The following is a 27,905-nucleotide window of genomic DNA, read 5'->3' on the forward strand; positions in this document are numbered from 1 at the left end:
TTTCCAAACTCTTTAGTTGTTCTTCAGGTTTATAGGATGGTAAAGTCTCGGCACACGGCAGCTGACACGAGAGGCGAAGCATTACACGTTTCCTATGAGTTTATGGGCAGGATCCATGAATAACCCAGCTGTCTGAATGTGGACTGTAGATCTCAGCAGTAATGTCCAGCCACTGAACTCTACCTGAAGTATTAATTAAATTCTGGTAAACATCATCCATTTCTAACAGAGGTCAGTCTTACTTTGTCTTTTCACCTACTTCTGCTCCTTGCTGAAGTCAGATTAGTGATTGGATTTGTATCTTATAGCAGAAACCATTTAACCCTCCCCGTCTCCCAGCATTAAGGTAACAACATAAATCAACCTAACTCTAACAGACAGTTACTGTCACGTGCGGTCAGAGTTCAGCATGCAGATGTCCACATTGATGAAGCAAAGCATGTTGCACTGCTGAATGGCTGCCTCACAGACTGTGATATTCACATAAAGTACAATGAGCAGTATCAGCTGTTAACTCAGAAGAACGTAACAGTGAATGTACGCACAAGTTCTTTCTGTGCTGCTGCCCAATGTTCAGTTTCTATTTTGTCCAATGTAATCACATGTTGTCACAATATGCAGAAAAGAGATATCACTATATTAATGGAATGGGTAACTGAGAGGTGATCTTATAGAGGTATATAAGATAGTAAATTGTTATGAATAAGTAAATGTGGTATAATACTTTAAATTAAATCATGACAGTAAAATAAGGGGGTGCTTGTTCAAACTAGCAAAAGGCAAATTTAGGGCTGATGTCAGGAAGTTCTTCTTCACGTAGAATGATCAGTAAATGGAATAGACTTCAGGTAGGGTAGTGGAGGCAAAAACACTAATTATTTTTAAAAATCAGCTGAATTTTGTGATATGGAAACTGTAGGTTCTTTCTGAATAGATACGCTGAGATGGGGTCCACATCTATTCAATGAGGTCTGCATAAGTAGTGTTTCCATCTGCCTGATAAGTGTATACATTCTACTTAAGCCCACAGAATCTAGGCTTAGGCTAGCAAGAGACAACCAACCAACTAAAAACACACTTCTTACCAACACATAGGATTGGTAACAACAACAACAACTTGCATTTATATAGCACCTTTAACATAGTAAAATGACCCAAGGTGCTTCACAGGATCGTTATCAAACAAAATTTGACACCGAGCCACATAAGGAAATATTAGGACAGGAAGAGGTAGGTTTTAAGGAGCATCTTAAAGGAGGAGAGAAAGGTGGAGAGATTTAGGGAGGGAATTAAAGAGCTTCGGGCCTCGGCAGCTGTAAGCACGACCGTCAATGGTGGAGCGATTAAAATTAGGGATGCGCAAGAGGCCAAATTTGGAGGAGCACAGAGATCTCAGAGGGTTGTAGAGCTGGAGGAGTTACAAAGATAGGGAGGGGTGAGGCCATGGAGGGATTTGAAAACAAAGATGAGAATTTTAAAATTGAGGCGTTGCTGGACTGGGAGCCAATGTCGGTCAGCAAACACAGGGGTGACGGGTGAACGGGACTTGGTGCGAGTTAGGACATGGGCAGCAAAGTTTTGGATGAGCTCAAGTTTACGTAGGGTAGAATGTGAGAGGCCAGCCAGGAGTGCGTTGGAATAGTCAAGCCTAGAGGTAACAAAGGCGTGGATGAGGGTTTCAGCAGCAGATGAGCTGTGGCAGGGGCGGAATCAGGCGATGTGATGGAGGTAGAAGTAGGCGGTTTTAGTGATGGTGCGGATATGTGGTCGGAAGTTCATCTCTGGGTCAGATACGACACCAAGGTTGTGAACAGTCTGGTTCAGCCTCAGACAGTTGCCAGGGAGAGGGATGGAGTCGGTGGCAAGGGAACGGAGTTTGTGGCGGTGACCGAAGACAATGGCTTCAGTCTTCCCAATATTTAGTTGGAGGAAATTTCTGTGCATCCAGTATTGGGTGTTGAACAAACACTGATGAATTAGAGACAGTGGAGGGTAAACTTCTCATTGCTAGCACCACCTTAGCTACAAGGTTTCTCTCTGGGCAAGTAAGAAAAAAAAACTTAGTCCAATGACAGGGTGCCCCTTTAGGTTCAATTAATAGGAACATAGGAACAGGAGGAGGCCATTCAGCCCCTCAAGACAGTTTCGCCATTCAGTTAGATCATGGCTGATCTGTATCTTAACTCCATTTACCCGCATTGGTTCCATAAACCTTAATACACTTGCCTAACAAAAATCTATCAATCTCAGTTTTAAAATTTTCAATTGACCTAGCCTCAACAGCTTTTTGAGGGAGAAAGTTCTAGATTTCCACTACCCGTTGTGTGAAGAAGTGCTTCCTGACATCACCCCTGAACGGACTAGCTCTAATTTTAAGGTTGTCCCCACTTGCTCTGGACTCCCCCACCAGAGGTAATAGTTTCTCTATCTACCCTATCAATTATATCACCCCTTAATCATCTATACTCGAGGGACTACAAGCCTAAAGAAAGAAAGACTTACATTTATATAGCGCCTTTCACGACCACAGGATGTCCCAAAGCGTGTTATAGCCAATGAAGTACTTTTGAACTGTAGTCACTCTTGTAATGTAGGAAACGCGGCAGCCAATTTGCGCACAACAAGCTCCCATAAACAGCAGTGTGATTATGACCAGATAATCTGTTATTAGTGATGTTGATTGAGGGATAAATATTGGCCAGGACACCAGGGATAACTCCCCGCTCTTTTTGGAATAGTGCCATGGGATCTTTTACTTCCACCTGAGAGGGCAGATGGGGCCTCGGTTTAACATCTCATCCAAAAGAAGGCACCTCCGACAATGCAGCGCTCCCTCAGCACTGTACTGGAGTGTCGGGCTAGATTTTTGTGCTCAAGTCCCTGGAGTGGGACTTGAACCCACAACCTTCTGACTCGGAGGCGAGGGTGCCAACAACTGAGCCACGGCTGACACTTTAGTCTATCATTCTGGTGAATCTGCACTGCATCCCCTCCAAGGCCAATATATTCTTCCTGAGGTGCAGTGCCCAGAACACCAGATGGGGTCTAACAAGAGCTTTATACAACTGTAGCATAACATCCACCCCTTTGTATTCCATTAGCCATTAGTCTTTAAAATTATTTTTTGTACCTGTCCACTAGTTTTTAGTGATTTCTATACATGGACCCCTAAATCTCTGCTCCACCACAGATCCTAGCTTCTCACCATTTAGAAAATACTCTGATCTATCTTTCTTGGGTCCAACATGGATGACCTTGCAGTTCTCAACATTGAACTCCATCTGCCACAGTTGGCCTGCTGATGAGCCACGTTGGCTGATTAGTTATTAATAGCACCTTGGTGGACCTGCCTGGCTGAGGTATCAGATTACTGAGCCTGCATAGGGGTTAATTCAGTTTTAACCATCTGCCATTAGGCATGTCTTTTTCAAGCCAACTTGACCCACTTACCCAGTCTGGGCGAATAGCCACTAGTTTCCATTAGACAACGGGAAAGTAAATGTTTCAGCTTTTAGGCAGACAACAGTATTACTGAGGCACCATTCCCCTTCTAGTGCTAATAAATCCGACTGCTCCCTCCCCCCAGTGTTGTGAGATACCAGGTACATCTTGCTTACTTTCTTGCTGTGTATCCTGAGATTTAAAAAATGTATTTTAAAAAAAAGTCGAGTACATAGGTAAAGGAATATATAATAATTGATTGCAGGTTTCATGGAAAGAATTAGGGAATTCAATCCCCAAAACACCGGGAAGGGAATAGTACGATATGTTCTTTTAAGTCCACCGGCTCAGGGTGGATGGGGCCTCAGCTTAGCATCTCATCCGAAAGACAGCATCTCCAACAATGCCGCACTGCACTGAAATATTAACCTAGATTATGTGCTTGCATCCATTGTGGGGCGTAAACCTGCAATTTTCTGAGTTATAGATGTGGGATTTGTCTCTGCCCCAAAGCAGACGGAGACAAGCGTGTACTTGTTCCAAGCGATCTTTATTCAAGCACGTGCAGGGAGAGGCCCTCTCAGTCTGAGCTGAGACGGGAGTCTAATTTTTACATTCGAGCAGTTGGCTTATATACAATCTTACATCTTGTTTCCTTCACATCTTCGGGACTTGGCCAATTAATTGTCCAAGTCACGTATACTTAATCACATCTCCACAAAACACATCTTGTTTATCTCATTTGCCCTGTTTCCACATCTGCCATTGTTCTATCCAATTTACTTACGCTTAACCTCATCTTCGCAAATCACATCTTGGCGGCCTATTGTTCAATGTATGGCCTACTTGCCTTCTTTTACTCCCCCAATCATTGTGTAATATGCTTTTTCCAACTGTCTTTGTTCTGCCAGACTTTTCCTTTATTACATCAGCCAGCTAGTCAGTTAAGCCGCTAATCTAAATTTTAACCTCTTCAGTCCCCCCTTTTGGCCCTTGGTGATAGCCCAAGATGGCCAACTAACTTCACCTGCCCGTGCTCTTCGCCCCATCACTGCTGGCCAGGCAGGTGGTTGGATTTGTACGGGTGTGGCTACTTAAACTACCTCTAACATTCCCTGCTTCTCTCTTAACCTATACTGTGTTTTAACAATGGTTTGGTTACAGCGTCATTTACATCAAGTATAAAACTCAAACATAAATATGATAACAATTAGCAACTGCACCACCACCAATACATGAGATGCAATTCTGATCCAGGGGTGTATGTCCACCCTAATGCCCCAGTCCCAAAGTGTCTGCCACCATGAAGCATCTTCCAGGTAGGCCTCCCCATCCTTCCCAGTTGTTTGACCTCTTGCTCAATCTTGCTGATACTGCTTAATTATCGCCCCGGCCTCTTTCCTCAGTTCCAGTAGGTGTTCTGGTAGTTTCAGGAAGTCCTTCCCCTCAGGGAGTATATATTCAGGCATGCTGTCCTTTAGGTCCTCAGTTGGACTCACCCATTCCTCGTGGGGCGACTGTAGGTAGGTTATGGTTGCATGTCCGATCGTTGTTGGGGCCCGGGGGTGGAAGCAGAAACTTGAGCTGGTCACTGGGCACTGGATGTTACCATACTGGTATTGAGATTCACTGGTGGTCACACAATATTCTCCTTTGCCCCGGTGTGCTGCTCGCGTTGGCTCATGGCAGGCGCTGGAAATTTCAAGGGTACAGTTTAGGGTGGTGTTGAAGCCGCACATGGCTCCTGGCCCCATCCCCACTACGTTACTCCCCCTTTCTCTGCATCCCTCTGGTGAGATCCCCATCAAGAAGGAACCTTTCTGGGTTGCATAACTGGGTGTGTGGTGGTATCTGAGCCAATTGCCATCTCTTATGATCCCGACATTCTCTACCTCGTAGAGCGGCTTGGCTTCCCAATCCTGCAGACTGGGTACAGCTAATACCATTCCTATCAGCCTCAGGTGAGTGGTAACACAATGTTTAGTTGTGGGGTAGACCCTTATACGTCCCCGTAGGGTGCACGAAGAGCAATTGCCGCTCTCTGGCACCCAGTCTTGCAGTGCACTATCCGTAATCCAGTCCGGCACTTCTCCATTGTGGAATTGTGCTAGATTATGTCGCACCTCCCCCACTAGCCATGCACCGTAGGCCATGCACATTCGAGAGGCCTGATTGGTTGTTATGCAGGGTGGCGGTGACGTGGTTAACTGTATGGGCATGGTTTTCCAAAACTTGCACGGACTCTAATAGGGTTTTAGCCAAGTCTTCTCTGGTCTGTCCCAGTTGTCCCTCCAACTTATTTGCCTTTAACATGAGGTCCCTTAGTTTGGATGTTAGATGATTCATCTTGCTATCGATTGCCGCTATATCCAGGGAATTAACTGTGAATGCCCCTGCACTGTAAGCAGTGGCTATATCATTTACCAGGTTCCTCTTGCGGCGAGATAGGCTTGACCGCATGCGTCCCCCAGAGGGCATCAGTAACCCATGTCGAGGAGCCGATGGTAAAACGACCTTGTACGCCACCCGCACCATTTGGTTAACCCCATCTGGCTAATATTGAGGACAACCGAAACTATCTCATGGTGTACATTCTCAAATAAGCGCCTATCAGAATCCCAGATCACAAGCCCCCCCTTTGGGTCCCGAGCTAGTCTGCGGACACCTCAAGGGTTCCCCCCTAGTCAAAGTGGTGGGCTTCGGGGCTGCTGTTACTGCGTTGGTCGGTGTGGTTGTGGCGGCGGGAGTATCCTGGGGGTTCAGTTTCCAACACTAATCATCAGAGTTGCTGCACTTGGAGGTTGGGCATAGTTCCCACCCTCCTCTTTCCTGCTGGGGTACCCCAGACATTGGAGTGAAATCCCTCCCACATCTTACTTGCATAATTCCTCCCTGTACGCATGTTAATGTATCATCACTTTTCTTCCTGAAGCATACCGTTGTCATGTTTGTCCATTTAACAGCCATCCCCGTGTTACCCCATCCCCCTGTATTGCCTGGCTTGTTGTCAAATATGCTTACACCCGTTAACCCGGAGCTACGACCAGTTAACGCCCCACGTTCCCGATCGCAACTGACGTCGCTCGAGTTCTTGTAATACAGGCCTCATTGCTCCCTTCGGTCGACCGATGTGGCTCTTTCTGTGGTCGCTGTGGCCAGGCATATCAGTAAGATCATCCGTATCTGAGTCCTGTAGAGGGAGATAAACAGTGGACGCCGGTCGTCACAGGTTTAGTCCTTATTATTTACTGTGCTTTCGAATTTCTTAAGTTGTGTCCAGTGTTTCCACCGACCTTTTCCTTTCATAGAGTCATAGAGTTATACAGCACAGAAAGAGGCCCTTCGGCCCATTGTGTCCATGCCGGCCATCAAGCCCTGTCTATTCTGATCCCATTTTCCAGCACTTGGTCCGTAGCCTTGTATGCTATGGTGTTGTGTTTCAAGTGCTCATCTAAATGCTTCTTGAATGTTGTGAGGGTTCCTGCCTCTACCACCCTTTCAGGCAGTGAGTTCCAGATTGCAACCACCCTCTGGGTGAAAAGTTTTTGCTCAAATCCCCTCTAAACTCCTGCCCCTTACCTTGAAACTATACCCCCTAGTTATTGACCCCTCTACTAAGGGGAAAAGTTCCTTTCTATCTATCCTATCTATGTCCCTCATAATTTTGTACACCTCAATCAGGTTCCCCCTCAGCCTTCTCTGCTCTAAGGAAAACAACCCCAGCCTATCCAGTCTCTCTTCATAGCTGAAGCGTTCCAGCCCAGGTAACATCCTGGTGAATCTCCTCTGCACCCTCTCCAATGCAATCACATCCCTCCTATAGTGTGGCGACCAGAACTGCACACAGTATTCCTACAGCTATGAAGAGAGACTGGATAGGCTGGGTTGTTTTCCTTAGAGCAGAGAAGGCTGAGGGGGGGACCTGATTGAGGTGTACAAAATTATGAGGGACATAGATAGGGTAGATAGACATGCTGACTATCCTTGATTAATACTTACCTCTCCAAGTGGAGACTATTTCTGTCCCTCAGAATTTTTTCCAAAAATTTCCCTACCACTGATGTTAGGCTCACTGGCCTGTAATTCCCTGGTTTATCCCTACTACCCTTCTTGAATAATGGTACTATGTTAGCTGTTCTCCAGTCCTCTGGCACCTCCCCTGTGGCAAGAGAGGTTCTGAAAATTTTTATCAGAGCCCCTGCAATCTTCTCCCTTGTCTCTCACAGCAGTCTGGGATACATCTCGTAAGGGCCTGGAATTTATCCAATTAAGTCCGCTAAACCGCTAGTACCTCCTTCCTCTCCATACTAATTTGTTCAAGTATATCACAATCCCCTGCCTGATTTCTATGCCTACATCGTCCTTCTCCATAGTGAACACAGATGCAAAATATTCATTTAAAACCTCACCTACATCTTCCGGCTCTACACACAGATTGCCACTTTGGTCCCTAATGGGCCCTACTCTTTCCCTGGTTATCCTCTTGCCCTTAATATACTTATAAAACACCTTGGGATTTTCCTTTATTTTGCCCGCCAGTGTTTTTTCATGCCCCCTCTTCGCTCTCCAAATTTCTTTTTTAAGTAGCCCCCCTGCACTTTCTATACTCATCTAGGGCCTCCACTGTTTTTAGTCCTTTGTATCTGCCAAAAGCCTCCCTTTTTTTCCTAATCCATTCCTGTACTGTATATCCCTTGACATCCAGGGTTCCCTGGGTTTGTTGGTCCCACCCTTGACCTTTATGGGAACATGTTGGCGTTGTACTCTCTCTATTTCCTTTCTGAAAGACTCCCACTGTAGAATTTTCCTACAAGTAGCTGATCCCAGTCCACTTTGGCCAGATCCTGCCTTATCATATTAAAATCAGCCTTCCCCCAATTTAGAACCTTTATTTCCGGTCCATCTTTGTCTTTTTCCATGACTACCTTAAATCTCACCGAATTATGGTCACCGTCACCAAAATGCTTTCCTTCTGACACGTCTACCACTTGCCCGGCTACATTCCCTAGAATTAGGTCCAATACTGCCCCCTCTCTTGTAGGACTTTCTACATGCTGGCTCAGAAAGCTCTCCTGGATGCACTTTAAGAATCCTGCACCCTCTAAGCCTTTCACACTCTTGACTGTCCCAGTTAATATTGGGGAAGTTGAAATCCCCTACTATTATTACCCTATTATTTCTACACTTCTCTGAGATTTGCCTGCATATCTGTTCCTCTATCTCCCCCATACTGTTTGGGGGCCTGTAGTACACTCCCAGCAAAGTGCTTGCCCCCTTTTTGTTTTTTAAGTTCTACCCATATGGCCTCATTAGAGGAACCTGCTAAGATGATATCCCTCCTTACAGCAGTAATTGACTCCTTGATTAATATTGCAACACCTCCCTCTATCTCGCCTGAAGATTCTATACCCCAGAATATTGAGCTGCCAGTCCTGCCCCTCCCTCAACCATGTCTCTGTGATAGCAACAATATCATACTCCCATGTGTTCATCAACACCTTCAATTCATCTGCCTTACTCGCAAGACTCCTTGCATTAAAATAAATGCCATCCAGCCTTGCCATACACCCTTGTGCCGTTACATATTTGCTCTGCCTTCCAGGCTGACTTGTTTTTTCTTCTATATTTGGCTGTGCATCAGCTCCTACTATAGCTCCACTCTATCATATTTACGCATGCGCAAATGTCGCTGGTCATTAGGACCTCGTAGGGTCCCTGCCAGCGAGGTGCCCATCCTGGTCTGGAAGGTAAGACTCTTACCATCACCCTGTCCCCTACTACTGGTAAAATTTTATTCTTCCTCCGTTTCCTCCAATTCCATATCCCTGACTATTTCTTGGTCCCTGACTTCCTGTCTCAGATAATGCAGTTGTTTGCATAGTTCCTTAATAAACCACCTAAATCTGTTCTGGGCTGGTCCCACGTCCTCGCTACCCGTGTTCGTGCCCTCGGGCAGTCTCATGGCCCACCCAATCATTAGTTCAAATGGGGTTAGTCTGGTTGTGCGATTGGGCATAGCCCTCAACCTCATTAGGATGCTAGGTAGTCGGTCCGCCCATCCCCTGCCGGTCTTGGCAATGGCCTTTGTGAGTGACGCCTTTAAGGTTCTGTTCATTCTCTCTACCATTCCCGAGCTCTGTGGGTGGTATGGTATGTGAAACCTCTGGTTTACTCCTAATAGGGTGTATGTCTGCTTGATGACTTTGCCAGTGAAGTGTGTTCCCTGATCTGAGTCTATTTGCAGTGGCAGCCCCCATCGGGGTACTATTTCCTCAGCGAAAATCTTTGCGACAGTGGTAGCAGAGCAAGCCCTTGTGGCGAATGCTTCTACCCATCGTGTGAACTGGTCTATCACCACTAGGCAATACGTTTTACCTCGGCTGGGGGCAGAGGTCCGGTGAAGTCTATCTGAACCTGCTCCCAAGGCCCCTTAGGCTGAAGCTGGTGGGACAATCTGATCTTTACGGCCTTGCCGGTATTGTACTGGGCACAGGTAATACATCTGTGCCAATATTTTGCTACATCCCTGCCCATCCCCGGTCACCACCAGCACCGTTCTTTACTCCATTGCATAGCATTTCTTCCGGAGTGTTGATCCCCATGATAGATTTTGCGCAGGTTTTGCCGTTTGCATTCAGGGGCTACTACTCGTCCCTCCTTTTTCCAAATCCCATGCTCATCCTTGTCTGCCCCTTTCCTTTTCCACCCTTTCTTCTCTGTTTCAGTCATTTCCTCATGTAATTTTTGCACATTTACTTCCTCTGGACCTATGGCACAAGCTGCCACCGGCTCCAGGGTCTCCATCTCCACAGCCCCCTTTGCTGCCTCGTCTGCCCACTGATTTCCCCTTTGGATATCATCTTGGACTTTCTGGTGGGCCTTGACCTTTAGCACTGATGCCTGTCTGGGCAGCTTCACCGCCTCAACCAATTCCCTTACATTCTCCTTATGTTGTACTAGCTGGGGGGGCCCGGCATTGCCTAGGCTTTTTTGTAAAACGGCAGTTTACAGGGCCGCGCGGTTGACGGCCGGCCGCTGCTGCTCCCCCACTCTGTGTCTCGGGCCGAGCGGTTGTCAGGGCCGGCCCGGCCCGAGTGAGCCCAGCTCACCTCCCGCTCCGGTGGGCCGCCGCAGCTGCCCCGCTCGCTGTTGAGTAAAAGCAGTGAAAAAAATGGCGGCTACGTTTCGGGAGGCTGCAGGATTAGGTCCCGCCCACACACTGAATGAAACGCCCCCCCGTGATGCACCGATTGGTCAACCGTCAGGTCACTGAACTGTAGGATTGGTCAACCATCATGTCACTCAACGCTAATGAGCGGTAGGATTGGTCAACCGCTAATGAGCGGATTTTTGAACTTTTTTGTATACCGTCCGAACAATTTTTGTCTGACCAAAAAGTAAATACGCCTATGAGACTCCCCTAATCATAAGCTTTGTTTTGATATAACATATGTGTAGGTACGCACTATAACTTTTGAGTGTATAGCGGACAGACATACAGACAGACGGATCCTTATATATATATATATATATAGATAGATATGTCCCCCACCAGAGGTTATATATCCCCGTCTGCTCCAGGCGATCATGTAATCGTGGACCACCCCAAAAGCGTATCTGCTATCTGTATAGATGTTTGTGGTCTGGCCTTTAGCTAATTTCAGGGCTTCCGTGAGGGCCGTTAATTCGGCGACCTGTGCGGAAAGTCCCCCTGGGAGCCTCCCCTTTGTCACTGTGTCACCCTCACTATTCACCACCGCCCATCCCGTTCTCGGAACCCCGTCTATGTACTTTCGCGATCCGTCCACGAATAGGATTAGGTCCGCGTTGTCTATGGGTTCTTCCCGGATCCCACTGAGGTCTTCGGAGTCAATGGCCTCCCTACACTCATGCTCTTCTCCCATGTCCATGATACCTTCTGCGGGGTTGGGGCCCATATCTCTCACTATTTTTTACTGACTTATCCCGTGGTAATAGTATGGCCTCCCAGGTAGCCTTTCGGCTATCCGAGACTGTTTTTAATCTGCCTGTGTTAAGTAACTCCACCAGGGTATGTTTTGTGTGTAAGATAACTTCTTCCGTCATAACTATCGGCTCACTAGTCCTCACAGCCCAGGTCACGCAATCGATTGCGGCCACACACCAGGGCAATCTGGTGATGACCGGGGATTGTTTTGTGGAGAGGTATGCCACAGGCCTCATTCGGTCTCCGTGTACCTGTGTCACTACCGTGCTATCGTGTCCATTGTCATTGTTTGTATAAATGTGGAATGGTCTCTCCATATCTGGCAACCTGAGTGCTGGGGCTGATATGAGTGCCTGTTTCAGTTGTGTGTACGCCCTTTCCTGTTCCTCCCCCCCATTCTATGGGATCCAGTGCCGCCTTCCCTCCTTTCATTAAGTCCTGTATGGGGGCGGTCATTTGTGAGCATCCCTCTATAAAATTACGACAGTCGTTGAACAGGCCATGACCCTGCGCATGCCCCGCACATTCAATGGTCGGGGCATTTTTCTAATGGCTTCCTTTCGGTCTAGGGGCATATCGTACTGTTGTCTGAGCCTGCCCATTTCCCACTTGTCTAATCGCCGTCGTAATAGGGGCCATGGCCATTACGCCCTTCGTCCCGGTTTTGGGCAGTGGCGGGGCTCATTTAGGTGGGGGCTCCCAACCCCTGTCTTCATCCTGTCTGTTGTAATCTGTGGCTTCCTTCTCTACTTCTCCCCAGTCAACGTTGTCATTATCATCTGTTGCTCTAAACCTTGGTCCCGGTGCCCGCACCGCACTGACCTTAACCTTTTCCTTTTCTATATAACTTTGTACATGTTTACTGAGTCCTAAGTAGCTACTAATAATTATAAGTATTCCCTTCTCTTCCTTACCCTTACACTGGGCGCCCCACCATTCCCTTTGCCTGTCCGGACTGTTGTTCGGACTCCAGCCGTTTTCATTTTCTCGATTAGTTTCTTATTTTTTCCTGCTATAAATTTTATTATGGACCCTTCCGGTCCCCAATCTTCCCCTCCTGTGGCCAATTTTTTTTATTCCTCTGGCCTGCACAAACGGTAACTCGGACCTTCCTGTTACAACGCGGTTCTGGTTACCTACGGCGGCTCGCGGTTCTACTGCGCAGAGATCACTCCAGTACCCGCTGGTCTCCTGTTCTGATTCCTTACAGTCTCATGTCCAGCCTTCTGGGGTTCCACACCTAACTATGGGTGGTAATATAAAGTACTCACCCGACTTGCGGTCTCATTATGGTTGGTCGTTCGACTGCGTCCTGGGAATCCTGCCGACTACGCCAAGTTGTTGTGGGATTTTTCTCTGCCCCAAAGCAGACGGAGACAAGCGTGTACTTGTTCCAAGTGATCTTTATTCAAGCACATGCAGGGAGAGGCCCTCTCAGTCTGAGCTGAGACGGGAGTCTAATTTTTACATTCGAGCAGTTGGCTTATATACAATCTTACATCTTGTTTCCTTCACATCTTCGGGACTTGGCCAATTAATTGTCCAAGTCACGTATACTTAATCACATCTCCACAAAACACATCTTGTTTATCTCATTTGCCCTGTTTCCACATCTGCCATTGTTCTATCCAATTTACTTACGCTTAACCTCATCTTCGCAAATCACATCTTGGCAGCCTATTGTTCAATGTATGGCCTACTTGCCTTCTTTTACTCCCCCAATCATCGTGTAATATGCTTTTTCCAACTGTCTTTGTTCTGCCAGACGTTTCCTTTATTACATCAGCCAGCTAGTCAGTTAAGCCGCTAATCTAACTTTTAACCTCTTCATAGATGAGTGCTACCAACTGTGCCAACCTGATGCTCAATACATGTAGTCCAGGAAAAGTGGCTAAATAAATTAGATCAGAGCACCCATTTCACTTACAGAAGTGTTCCTTTCTTCAATAGCTGTATATAAATGCCAGTTGCCAATATTTCAGCCCATGTGACCAGGAAAGGTTTTTTCACTGAAATTGAAGGATTTAGTATCAACCAATCAGATTGGTTAGTTGGAAGGTGGAGCTGTTGGAACCAATCCATCAAATGTTACACTTTCCCTCTTTTTTGGTTATAAACAAACTTGAGTCAGAAAAGTTTCGAAATGGTTTCTGAGAGTTGTAGCCAATGTGTTTATTTTGCGTTTTTCTCCAAAGATGTTATGTATAACAAATAAGCTACTAAAATGCTATTTTAAAAAGTGTTCATTTTCCTCAAAGGAATTTTCTGAGACATGTCCAGCTGTTGTCTTATCTGAAGGCTTATTTGCTCCAAGACTGGTTGCAGCTGCTTTATTTGAGATAACAAAGATGTTCCTTGGCGTGAATGGATTATCTGGCTTTATTTCAACATTCCTGTCATTGCATTTCTAGAATTTCCAGGATGTGAAAATAAAATAGAGAGTCGGGTTGGAGTGATACGTTTTATTTATTTTTTAATAGCACTGAGATTCTTATGTTTAGGATTTAACTTTAGTGTACTGCTGTGATCTGTGATGTGTACCGTTGGTTTACATGTGTTAGGGCAGTGGACTTTATTCCCAGTGCACCAAAATAAACATTTTTGATTGGATAAAAAAGCAATTAGACTGGAAATTACTGTTGGTGATGATAGCAGATGAACGTTTAATTCATTTGTATATAGCTGTTGAGACTGGATCAATTGAAAATTTCAAAACTGAGATTGATAGATTTTTGCTAGGGTTATGGAACCAAGGCGGGTAGATGGAGTTAAGATACAGATCAGCCATGATCTAATTGTATGGCAGAACAGGCTTGAGGAGCCGGATGGCCTACCCCTGTTCCTATGTACTGGAGGATGTTAAGCATCTTCTATTTTTAAGTAGCTAAATAGGTTTATGTAAAATACATAAATCAATCCAGATAATCCTCCACCTACCTGTGGGTTGTCCTAAGGCCCAGGACAGGGATTGATGCAATGGTGAGCAAACTTTGTCCTGTGGATGTAGAATGCTCTACCATTTGATATTATTGGAGGTGCTTGTTATGCCATGTTTTCCTGTTATACTTAAAGAAAAGGGTTAAAACAAAGACAGTCTGACCTCTAATTGACCTGATCAGCAAATAATTGACTTTAAAGATGTCGAACAATTACACCTTATATAGTGTTAAAGGGGGACACACTTTAACAGCAGAATAATATATTGGGATAGATTTTGGTCTTTACTACCTGGGCATTAAACATCACCTGGGCAGAGCACAGAGAAAAACTGGGCAGGGAGGATTATGCACCTGTTAATTTGCATAGTAGGAAAATCAAGCAGGTTCTGTTCTGACACGAGATCCTCCTACCAGATTTTTCTTGGAATCATCCTTAGCAGATGCTCAGGTCAATTAGAGGTCAGGCTGACTTTTTTTTAATACTTTAAGTATGACACAAATTTGCATGTGTGAGTCTTGATGTGTGAAGTTGCAGACTCGGGCTAGATGCAACAACATGAGATCCTCTCACCAGATTTTGTACTCTGCACTTGAACTAGGTGATGTTTAACACCAATGTGGTGAGAGTTGAAAATCTACTCCATTGTGTTTCATGGTACGATACTACTGTCTTTAGAAAGCAGTATATTTTCAATTGACCATGAGCACCACCAGAGGAGATCCACTAGTATTTAAATAATCTGCAATCTTTCCAGGATGAAGTGTGTTTGGCTTGAAAGGCAAAATTACAGTAAGCTCCAAATGCCTGAAATGGACCAAATAAAGAGTCAAAGGTCGGAATTTGCTTGGGGGGGCATGTCCTCAGATTGTCCCTAAACTAATTATCTCATCTTCCCAACTTCAGTGACTTCTAAATCCACCACTGCTACTGTCTATTTGTGTGCTGTAGGTTTCACCCCTGCAATAAAAATGACCAAATGTTTTCTAGAGGGACTTGTATGGGTACAACAGACCTAAAAATGTTCCTTAAACTTGATCACATACAAGTCTGAAACTTGTATATTTTTGTAACATTTTTCCAGAATCCATGACCAGATTTGACTTATACAAAAGGATATCATTAATTCATACGGTTATTTTGCAGAATGGAACATTTAATTACAGGAAATAGAGAGAGGGTTATTGTAAAGCCACTAATAAGGTAATTTGTGACTTACACTTTTGTTACAAATTAGTGTCATCTATTTTTTTGTCTGGCAACTATAATGAATGGGTATGGCTGTGAGGACATGAGAGACTGACAAGTCTAGATTTACTGATCAGCATTATGTTAACATTGGCATTAACCTGTTTAATGTTTAAATGTCGAAATTAAAATAACACAGAATGGAAAATCGAGGCTTTGGTGTCTTCCACCAGCAGTTGAAGATGCAACAATAACCTTATTTTGAGAGCTATGCAAGAATTGCTACAAATCCCTCAGCATCAGTTCTGACTATCATAGTGGAATTCTCAAACATCAGATTTTTTTCTTTGCCATCTTATAAACGCTGGCTGAGGCACTATACAACTCCCGGGAGAATTATCGAACTGTTGTACGAGGCCCCTTGGGTCGGAGCGATCATAATATGATCGAATTCTTCATTAAGATGGAGAATGAAGTAGTTGACTCGGAGACTAGGGTCCTAAATTTAAATAAAGGAAACTACGATGGTCTGAGGCGCGAGTTGAGTAGGATTGATTGGGGAATGTCACTCAAAGGGTTGACAGTGGATAGGCAATGGCAAACATTCAAAGACCACATGGATGAACTACAGAAAATGTTCATCCCAGTTTGGCACAAAAATAAAACAAAAAAGGTGACTCAACCGTGGCTAAAAAGGGAAATTAGGGATAGCATAAGATCCAAGGAGAGGACATATAAATTGGCCAGAAAAAGCAATAATCCTGAGGATTGGGAGCAATTTAGGATTCAACAAAGGAGGACAAAGGGATTAATTAAGAAGGGGAAAATAGAATAGGAGAGTAAGCTTGCAGGAAACATAAAAACTGACTGTAAAAGCTTTTATAGATATGTGAAGAGAAAAAGATTGGTGAAGTCAAGCGTAGGTCCCTTGCAGTCAGAATCAGGGGAATTTATAATGGGGAACAAAGAAATGGCGGACCAACTAAATACATATTTTGGTTCTGTCTTCACAAAGAAGGACACAAATAACCTCCCAGAGATGCCGGGGAACATAGGGTCTGATGAAAGGGAGGAACTGAAAGAAATCAGTATTTGTAGGGAAATGGTGTTAGGGAAATTGATGGGATTGAAGGCCGATAAATCCCCAGGGCCTGATAATCTACATCCAAGGCTACTTAAGGAGGTGGCCCTAGAAATAGTAGATGCATTGCTGATCATCTTCCAACATTCGATGGAATCTGGAACAGTACCCATGGATTGGAGGGTAGCTAATGTTACCCCACTATTCAAAAAAGGTGGTAGAGAGAAAACAGGGAATTACAGACCGGTAAGCCTGACATCGGTAGTGGGGAAAATGCAAGAGTCCATTATAAAAGATGTAATAGCAGAACACTTGGAAAACAGTGACAGGATCGGACAAAGTCAACATGGATTCACAAAAGGTAAATCGTGCTTGACTAATCTACTGGAATTTTTTGAGGATGTAACTGGTAAAATAGATAAGGGAGAACCAGTGGATGTGGTGTATTTGGACTTTCAGAAGGCCTTCAATAAGGTCCCACATAAGAGATTAGCGTGTAAAGTTAAGGCACATGGGATTGGGGGCAAGGTATTGACTTGGATAGAGAACTGGTTGGCAGACAGAAAGCAAAGAGTTGGAATAAACAGGTCCTTTTCTGAGTGGCAGGCAGTGACTAGTGGGGTACCGCAGGGATCGGTCCTTGGACCCCAGCTATTCACAATATATATTAATGATCTAGACAAGGGAACTAGATGTAATATCTCCAAATTTGCAGATGACGCAAAGCTGGGTGGGCGTGTGCGCTGTGAGGAGGATGTCAAGAAACTCCAGGATGATTTGGACATGTTGGGTGATTGGGCAGAAACATGGCAGATGCAATATAACGTGGATAAATGTGAGGTTGTCCACTTTGGTGGCAAAAACAGGAAGGCAGTTTATTATCTAAATGGCAATAGATTGGGAGAAGGGGAAGTGCAACGAGACCTGGGTGTCCTTGTGCACCAGTCACTGAAGGTAAGCATGCAGGTGCAGCAGGCGGTTAAGAAGGCAAATGGTATGTTGGCCTTCGTAGCGAGAGGGTTTGAGTACAGGAACAAGGATGTCTTGCTGCAGTTGTACAGGGCCTTGGTGAGACCACATCTTGAGTATTGTGTGCAGTTTTGGTCGCCTTATCTGAGGAAGGATGTTATTGCCATGGAAGGAGTTCAGTGAAGATTCACCAGGCTGATACCTGGGATGGCAGGAATGACTTATGAGGAGAGTTTGGGTCGATTGGGCTTGTACTCGCTGGAGTTTAGAAGAATGAGAGGTGACCTCATTGAAACTTATAAAATTCTGACAGGACTGGACAGACTAGATGCAGGAAGGATGTTCCCGATGGTCGGGGAGTCCAGAACCAGGGGACACAGTCTAAGGATAAAGGGTAGGCCATTTAGGACAGAAATGAGGAGGAATCTCTTCACCCAGAGAGTGGTGAACCTGTGGAACTCTCTACCACAGAAGGCGGTGGAGGGCAGTTCATTAAATATATTCAAGGAGGAGTTGGATATATTTCTTAAGGCTAAAGGGATCAAGGGGTATGGGGAGAAAGCAGGGACCGGGTACTGAATTTGGATGATCAGCCATGATCGCATTGAATGGCGGAGCAGGCTCGAGGGGCCGAATGGCCTACTCATGCTCCTATCTTCTATGTTTCTATGTAATGGTATTGTTAATTTTTTTTCAATTCATATTTTTGAGGCAGCTTTAAAAAGTGACAACTGTTCATCAGCTCCTCCTTACCTCCATTATTGCTTCAGTGGTGTAAGTGTTGCCCTCCCGCAGTGTGCACATCATTAGCAAGCAGCCAGACCAACAAATTCCCCGAGGCCTAGACCATTCCCTCTAATGGTACATTTATATTGCTGAACTGCTTCCAGAGCGCATGTCCAGTTGTTGGTCTGTCTGACTCTTCCTGTTCAGGAAGATCCATACAGGCCAGCAATGTAAACTGGCAGATCAGGAGTTCAGCTCACGCATATCCTGAAAAAAATGGCAGCCCAACAATGTGGTGTTCTGTGCCTCTGGAGGCCTGTGCACTGCTTTGTTTATACTACAGAAGTGCCTCTGACAACATGCACTTGCTGTTGCTGAAAATATTGTAGTCTCAGTTGTGCTCCGAGCAACGCACCACAAGGACTGCAGTGGTTCAGAGCAACTTGGGATGGGCAGTATATGTGGCCTTGCCAGCGCCGTCCAAATCCCAAGAAAAATGATTTGACATTATCAGGCACGTTATTTGCAATCAATGGAAAGGAAAATCGGGTGGGGTGTATAACGGGCGGCTGATCTGCTACCGCCCATTTTGTGCTCCCCGCTGAAGTTGAATTTTACCCCAATTACTTGTAATTATTAAATTAATGTTTATATTTTGGATTGTCAACATAAGCACAAAATTCAGCCATAAAAATGATCCTGTTAGCTGTCAAGATTTTCATTATTTTTTAATTATACAGTATGAAAAAGTGCAATGCAACAAAGAAATAATGACCATATATTACAAAAAGTACTTCCATTAAATATGCAACTAAGACATCACAACCAACATTTAAGCAAGTATATCTCATTTACCATGTTATCTTTAATTCTGATCAGCCATGGTAACTTCATTGTTGCAGAAGTATTTGTAAATAATAGTCAAGGAAAATATATATAGTTAACATTCTATCATCCATCTCCCAACCTGGTATGCTATTATCAATCCATTCTATTAGTAGATTTTATTTGTGAATGGTCTATTAGGAGATGCATTTCCCAGTTTCACACCTTTATTTCTTGGGCCTCTGATTCAAACCTCACCCCACAGTTTCGGCAATTGACCAAAATGGCCCACATCCATCCTGACTGGGCAAGATTCACCAGCAACAGGTTCTCTACTTTATTAAATAAATCTAAGCACAATGTGGAGGAATATGTAATGTACTCCATGTTTGTGGTGTCCATAATAGTTTCAACTACATTATCACTGTGGCAGGATTTGCCTTGAAACATAAAATAATCTCTGAGTCGCAAATAACATCATATTAAGTACACAGCCATGTTAGAAGAGTTAATTAGTGGGAAAGGTAAATTGTTAGATCCAAAAATGACTAATTCTAACAGTACTGGAGTCCACCCCATTGCAAATATTTATTTATATCTAGAGGCGTCCAGAGTACATGGTAAACTGAACCTGCAACTATTTTCACTGACCTCTATAGTTATATGTGGAAACCATTTGTTATTAAAACCGTCTTTGTAAAAGAAAGAAAGAACATGCATTTATATAGTGCCTTTCATGACTTCAGGATGTCTTAAAGCATTTACAGCCAGAAGTCATAGTCACTGTTGTAATAGAGAAAACAGGGCAGCCAGTTTGCACACAGCAAGGTCCCACAAACAGCAATGAGATAACGACCAGATAATCTGTCTTTTAGTGATGTTGGTTGAGGGATAACTATTTGCCAGGACACGGGGAGAACTCCTCTGCTCATCCAGGACTGAACACTTTGGCTGCAGTATGTAGGATCTGCAGGACCCACTGCAGCAACTCACCAAGGTTACTTCAAAAGCACCTCCCTCGCCTCTGACCTTTACCACAGAGAAGGCCAACAGCAACAATGTTGTGGGGACACCATCATCTCCAAGTTCCTCTTCACACCACACACCATCCTGACTTGGATGTATATCACTGTTCCTTCAGAATCTTGGATTTCCCTAATTAACACCATTATGGTTGCACTATCATCACAAGGACTGCAGCAGTTCAAGGAGAAGGCGCCCACCATCACCTTTTCAGGACAACTAGTGATGGGAAAAACATGCGGCATTGCCAGCATCACCATATACGAACATACGAATTCGGAGCAAGAATAGGCCACTCGGCCCTTCGAGCCTGCTCCGCCATTCAATACATAAGAACATAAGAAATAGGAGCAGGAGTAGGCCAATCGGCCCCTCGAGCCTGCTCCGCCATTCAATAAGATCATGGCTGATCTGATCCTAACCGCCAATCCACTATCACAGAACCATCTCCTGAATCTAACAGAATTAGACACACGAAATAGGAGCAGGATCAGGCTACACGGCCCCTGGGCCCGCTCCGCTACCCACAGGGCCATGACCGATCCGAACCTAGACTCATGTTCAAATTCCTGCCCGCTCCCCATAACCCTTAATTCCCTTTACTTCTAGGAAACTGTCTATTTCTGTTTTAAATTTATGTAATGATGTAGCTTCTACAGCTTTTTGGGGCAGCATATTCCATGGACCTACCACCCTCTGAGTGAAGTAGTTCCTCCTCATCTCAGTTTTGAAAGAGCAGCCCCTTATTCTAAGACTATGCCCCCTAGTTCTAGTTTCACCCATCATCGGGAACATCCTCCCCGCATCCACCCGATCCAACCCCTTCACAATCTTATATGTTTCAATAAGATCACCTCTCATTCTTCTGAACTCCAATGAGTAGAGTCCCAATCTACTCAACCTCTCCTCATATGTCCATCCCCTCATCCCCGGGATTAACCGAGTGAACCTTCTTTGTACTGACTCGAGAGCAAGCATGTCCTTTCTTAAGTATGGACACCAAAACTGTATGCAGTATTCCCGGTGCGGTCTCACCAATACCTTGTACAACTGAAGCAATACCTCCCTATTTTTATATTCTATCCCCCTAGCAATGAAAGCCAACATTCCATTGGCCTTCTTAATCACTTGCTGCACCTGCATACTAACCTTTTGAGTTTCGTGCACCAGGACCCCCAGATCCCTTTGTACTTCAGTACTTTCCAGTTTCTTGCCATTAAGATAATAACTTGCTCTACGATTTTTCCTGCCAAAGTGCATAACCTCACACTTTCCAGTATTGTATTCCATCTGCCAAATCTCTGCCCACTTACTTAGCCTGTCTATGTCCCCTTGCAGGTTTTTTATGTCCTCCTCACTCACTACTTTCCCTCCCATCTTAGTATCATCTGCAAACTTTGATATGTTACACTCGGTCCCCTCCTCCAAATCGTTAATATAGATTGTAAAGAGTTGGGGACCCAGCACTGACCCCTGCGGAATACCACTAGTTACTGATTGCCAGTCTGAGAATGAACCATTTATCCCAACTCTCTGCCTTCTGTTAGATAGCCAATCCTCTATCCATGCCAGAATATTACCCCCAATCCCGTGATTTTTTATCTTAAGCAATAATCTTTTGTGTGGCACCTTGTCAAATGCCTTTTGGAAGTCTAAATACACTACGTCCACTGGTTCCCCTTTATCCACCCTATATGTTACTTCCTCAACGAACTCCAGCAAATTTGTCAAACATGACTTCCCCTTCATAAAACCATGCTGACTTTGTCCTATTAAATTATGATTATCCAAATGTCCTGTTACTGTCTCCTTAATAATGGACTCCAAAATTTTACCTACCACAGATGTTAGGCTAACCAGTCTATAGTTTCCAGCCTTCTGTCTACTGCCCTTTTTAAATAAGGGTGTTACATTAGCAGTTTTCCAGTCTGCCGGGACCTTTGCCGAGTCCAGGGAGTTTTGGAAAATTATTACCAATGCATCCACAATCCCTACCGCCACTTCCCTCAAGACCCTAGGATGTAAGCCATCAGGTCCAGGTGATTTATCCGCCTTGAGTCCCATTATTTTACCGAGTACCACTTCCTTAGTGATTTTGATCGTGTTTAGCTCCTCCCCCCCCCTTTAGCCCCCTGTTTGTCCAGTTTTGGGATATTCTTAGTGTCTTCTACTGTAAAGACTGATATAAAATATTCATTCAGTGTTTTTGCCATCTCCATATTTCCCACCATTAATTTCCCGGTCTCATCCTCTAAGGGACCAACATTTACTTTAGCCACCCTTTTTCTTTTTATATAACTATAAAAACTCTTACTATCTGTTTTTATATTTTTTGCTAATTTACTTTCATAATCTATCTTCCCTTTCTTAATCAATCTTTTTGTTATTTTTTGCTGTCTTTTAAAGTTTTCCCAATCCTCTATCCTCCCACTAGATTTGGCTACCTTATATGCCCTTGTTTTTAGTCGAATACTATCCTTAATTTCTTTACTTAGCCACGGATGGCTGTCTTTTCTTTTACACCCTTTTCTTCTCAGTGGAATATATATTTTTTGGAAGTTGTAAAATAACTCCTTAAATGTACACCACTGATCATGTATCGTCTTACCCTTTAATCTATTTTCCCAATCCATTCTACTCAATTCCGCTCTCATACCTTCATAGTCTCCTTTATTCAAGCTTAGCATGCTTGTGGCTGATCCGATTACTCCACGTTCCCGCCTAACCCCGATAGCTTTTCACCCCCTTGCTTACCAAGAATCTATCTACCTCTGCCTTAAAAATATTCAAAGACTCTGCTTCTACCGCCCTCTGAGGAAGAGAGTTCCAAAGACTCACGACCCTCTGTGAGAAAAAATTTCTCCTCATCTCTGTCTTAAATGGGCGACCCCTTATTTTTAAACAGTGACCCCTAGTTCTAGATTCTCCCACAAGAGGAAACATCCTCTCCACATCCACCCTGTCCAGACCCCTCAGGATCTTATATGTTTCAATCAAATCACTTCTTACTCTTCTAAACTCCAGCGGATACAAGCCTAGCCTGTCCAACCTTTCCTCATAAGACAACCTGCCCATTCCAGGTATTTGTCTAGTAAGCCTTCTCTGAACTGCTTCCAACACATTTACATCCTTCCTTAAATAAGGAGACCAATACTGTACACAGTACTCCAGATGTGGTCTCACCAATGCCCTGTATAACTGAAGCATAACCTCCCTACTTTTGTATTCAATTCCCCTCGCAATAAACAATAACATTCTATTAGCTTTCCTAATTACTTGCTGTACCTGCATAGTAACCTTTTGCGATTCATGCACTAGGACACCCAGATCCCACTGCATCTCAGAGCTCTGCAATCTTTCACCGTTTAGATAATATGCTTTTTTATTCTTCCTGCCAAAATGGCAACTTCACATTTTCCCACATTATTCTCCATTTGCCAGATCTTTGCCTACTCACTTAACTTATCTATATCCCTTTGTAGCCTCCTTATGTCCTCTTCACAATTTACTTTCCTACCTATCTTTGTGTCATCAGCAAATTTAGCAACCATACCTTCGGTCCCTTCATCCAAGTCATTTATATAAATTGTAAAAAGTTGAGGCCCCAGCACTGATCCCTGTGGCACAGCACTCATTACATCTTGCCAATCAGAAAATGACCCATTTATGCCTACTCTCTCTTTCCTGTTAGCTAGCCAATCTTCTATCCATGCCAATATGTTACCCCCTACACCATGAGCTTTTATTTTCCGCAATAACCTTTGATGTGGCACCTTATCAAATGCCTTCTGGAAATCTAAGTACAGTACATCCACCGGTTCCACTTTATCCACAGCACATGTTACTTCCTCAAAGAACTCCAATAAATTGGTTAAACATGATTTCCCTTGCACAAAACCATGTTGATTCTGCCTGATTACTTTGAACTTTCTAAATGCTCTGCTATAACGTCTTTAATAATAGCTTCTAACATCTTCCCTATGACGGATGTTAAGCTAACTGGCCTGTAGTTTCCTGCTTTCTGTCTCCCCTTTTTGAATAAAGGAGTTACATTCGCTATTTTCCAATCTAATGGAACCTTCCCCGAATCTAGGGAATTTTGGAATATTAAAACCAACGCATCAACTATCTCACTAGCCACTTCTTTTAAGACCCTAGGATGAAGTCCATCAGGACCCGGGGACTTGTCAGCCCGCAGCTCCAACAATTTGCTCAGTACCACTTCCCTGGTGATTTTAATTTTCTTGAGTTCCTCCCTCCCTTCTATTTCCTGATTTACAGCTATTTCTGGGATGTTACTTGTATCCTCTATAGTGAAGACAGATGCAAAATACCTGTTCAATTCAACTGCCATCTCCTTATTTTCCATTATTAATTCCCCAGACTCACTTTTTATAGGACCAACGCTCACTTTGTTAACTCTTTTCTTTTTTAAATATCTAGAGAAACTCTTACTATCTGTTTTTATATTTCTAGCTAGCTTTCTCTCGTATATATCCCAAGAACAAATAAAAAGCAACAAGCTAGGCTCACACGCTGGCATATTCAGGACCTAGTGAAGTTTACAGCTGTTACGGCAGAGTCCCACTGAAGTTACAGAACGAATCCACTGGAATGGCAGAGGAATTTCAACCACAATATTAATATATGTCCTTATGTTATCCATCAAGTTGTGATCTTTTGATAAAACCTACCTGACCTTGTCCAGAAATTAAGGGCTAGAAATTTGGCTCATTTGCGCCTGCCGTTAGCACCCCCCCGGACGTGCTAACGGGGCACAAAGCGCTTATCACCCGGGAGGGGGTGAAAAAAGCGCCTCCCGAGAAATTTGGCAGGGCGTTGCTAAGGCATTACCCAATAGCACCGCACCCAGGCCACTGCACCACCAGTGATGATATCATCGCTGTGCACCACGACCCCTTAGAACTTCACCGCAGCCCCTTATCACCCGCGGCAGAAATTCAGCTGTACCCCGCAAGGCTGCCACGGGCAGTGTCAGCGCCAGCCTTGCGGGGCGGTATTTAAGGGTGAGGTGCGGCCGCGGCCCACGCCGCCATTTTCTTTTTCCGGCCGACCTCCAGGTTGACCCTCCGTGGTGTGCTGTAGTGTGGTCCTGGCCGCCATCGCGCAGCTCGGCACCGTGTCTTGGCGCCAGTTTGCGGCCACGGCACCACGCCACCCTGGTGGCCTAGTGTGGGCCATCGGAGGCCCTGCAGAGTGCGCAGCGGCCCTCCTCTTTAACTGAAGGGGAGCGGCGTTGAAACGCGGCAACGCTCTGACATCGCCTTTGTTACCGCCCAACCAGGAAGTGGAGCGCCCGAGATTGCATTCCACTTCCTGTGCGGGGCGGTAAGCTGAATTTAGCAGACAGGGCGGTAAATCCGTGCCGGGTGCTAAATGTCCAGCCTTAACTGGGTTACTGCCCCCAAACGGGGTGTAATTGAATTTCGCACCCTGAGATTCTAATGTCTGGAATATATAAATCTTCACCTTAACCAAAATCTTGAAGGTACAACTGGTTGGTGAAATTGGGAATCACAAAGCATTATTCAAAGGGTTTATATCTTTTTATAAAGAGTGAAATGACTGAGACAGTTTGATCATCCCAAGTGTGTTAGAATGCCATTAGTAAGAAAAGGAGAAAAATAGGTTCCACTTTCTTATAGAATCCTATTGGGTAGCCACATAGGCCAGTAGACTTACCTGACTGAAAAGAAGTTTGCCTCCATCATTTCCATTAGTGGTACTGACATCTAAACTATATTGGAAGTATTAGCTCTATATTAAGGAATGAACTTTGCCCACCCAGTTTTGCTCAGTATTCATCCAGTGTGTTCCACATCCAAATTCCTAATCTGGGCTTTCATCATGCAGAGCACTAAATTGGAAGCAGTCAATTGTAACATTTACTCTAATATCCCTGACCTGATATAACACAGCCTTACCATGAGCAACACTACACGAGACTCAATGCATACATATCTGCACCTTGACATGGCACACTGCAAAAATCATACACAAGTAATAAATGAGCTAGTAATCCACCCCCACAGTAGGTTGTAAGAATTTTGAAAGTATTCTATTTAGTCTTTAACCACTGAAAAAAAAAATCAATTCATGTTTTTCTGGGAAGGAGCTGACTTTTACAAGAATTTGACTCCATTAAAACTTGTAACCCAGCATATGTAAAAGCATAAGATGGAAATTGTATGATTGGTATTTTTAAAGTGCAACATTAATTTTATAGTGACAGAAAAACTGGGTATTTACACCAGATATTTTTTTAGTGATGATGAATCATTTAAATAGAAAGGGTATTTTGTCTGCAATGCAGATTTATCTGTGTCCACCCCCATGCACATTTTTGGCTGTCAATCGGATCTGAACTTCCTCCCTCTATATCAACCACATTCAGGTCAGCACCCCTCCTCTTCTCCCCCTTCCTCCTGATTCCTTTCATCAATACTGCCTATTCCTCCATCTCACTGCATGTGCCTCTTTGTCACCCAAACCAACTTACAGTATTGAATCCCTCCTGGATATGGTTTTATTCTGCACCACTCTATGAATCCTCCACTGTCTCACCTGAGGGTCTTTTATTATGCATCACCTTTCAAAATATCCATTTCCATGCAAATAAGGCTCTTTCCATCCATAACTTCATCCTGGTTGAGTCCTACAATGCCCTAAGCCTCACCAAAACCTAACTCACTGATGATAACTCTTCTCCCCTCACTGAGGCCACCCTGGCTGGCTATACATTCCAGCCCATCTCCCACCCTAACTGTTCCAGTGATGGCAGTATGGTTTTCGTTTCCAGATACGATCTTGACATATTCCCTCTCCCGCCTGGTATTTTCTTGTCCTTTGAGCACCACACCCCCGAACATCAATTCTGACTCTCATTCAAGGCCCTTATTTCTACAGACCTCCAAAGTTCCCCAGTGAGTTGCATAACAAAATCTGTCCTCATTCAACCTCTTCTGTGAACAACTCCTCATCCTAAATGATTACAGGCTTCACCTAAATTCCTCTTTCCTCTGATTTCTCTCCCCTCCTTTCCTCGCTTAACTATCCTGAAGTAATTTGATATGATCGTGTTAGTAAAACTCACTTTGCACGTCACCTACTCCACCAACTTATCAGTTTCTTCATTTCAAAGATTGAGACTATCTGCTCAGCTGCCTTACACTTCTCCCCCTTGCCCACCCCTACCCTTTTCTCAGCTGGGACACTATGGCCGGAATTTTACCGGCGCTGAGAGGGCAGGATCGGAGGCGGGTCAGCTGTCAAAATAGAAAAGATTGACAGTGGGTCGGGAACCCGCTGTCAAGCCGTCTCCACACGAGTCTCCCAGGTGTCGGGTCTGTCAGCGCTGAACAGATCAGACACCAAGCGGTGGTGGAGACAATTTAGATCATTAAATGCATTATTAAGAGGCAATTAAGTCTTATTTTAAGCTTACCTTTAGATTTTTAGAGTTCGCCAACGGCATCCCCGCTGCTCGGGGATCACGTCAGGTAAGGAGGTCGGTGTTGTGTCAGCATGGGATGGTTTACTAACTTGACAGCTGCAAATGGTCTATAAAAGCTCCCATTTCATAGGTCTTCACCTTCCAAGGTTAGAAGCTGTTGTTTACAACATTTGGAAGCCAGATTGAGCTTTATGCAGCTTGCAAGTGTTTGGAGCAAACTCTCTATCCAGTGTCACCTCATTGGAACAACCTCTCTCACCATTGACATCGCTTCT

The 27,905-nt window shown here is 44.4% G+C and overlaps 2 protein-coding genes across 14 annotated transcripts in view; one reads left to right on the forward strand and one right to left on the reverse strand.

Annotated features, from left to right (window-relative positions):
- nfia (nuclear factor I/A) overlaps positions 1–27,905 on the forward strand; it is an 885,553-nt gene that overhangs the window by 835,928 nt on the left and 21,720 nt on the right. The window lies entirely within an intron of this gene.
- LOC147122110 (uncharacterized) lies at positions 4,005–5,901 on the reverse strand. Its single transcript, XM_085977019.1, has 2 exons — positions 5,746–5,901; positions 4,005–5,648 (listed from the first exon to the last, which is right to left on the reverse strand). Exons 1-2 carry the CDS (start codon positions 5,899–5,901, stop codon positions 4,800–4,802), a joined length of 1,005 nt encoding a protein of 334 aa, XP_085833145.1. The 3' UTR covers positions 4,005–4,799.

Source organism: Somniosus microcephalus, chromosome 3 (genome assembly GCF_052327205.1).
Source record: "Somniosus microcephalus isolate GS21.2 chromosome 3, FLI_Smic_1.0, whole genome shotgun sequence".
NCBI classification, from domain to species: domain Eukaryota; kingdom Metazoa; phylum Chordata; class Chondrichthyes; order Squaliformes; family Somniosidae; genus Somniosus; species Somniosus microcephalus.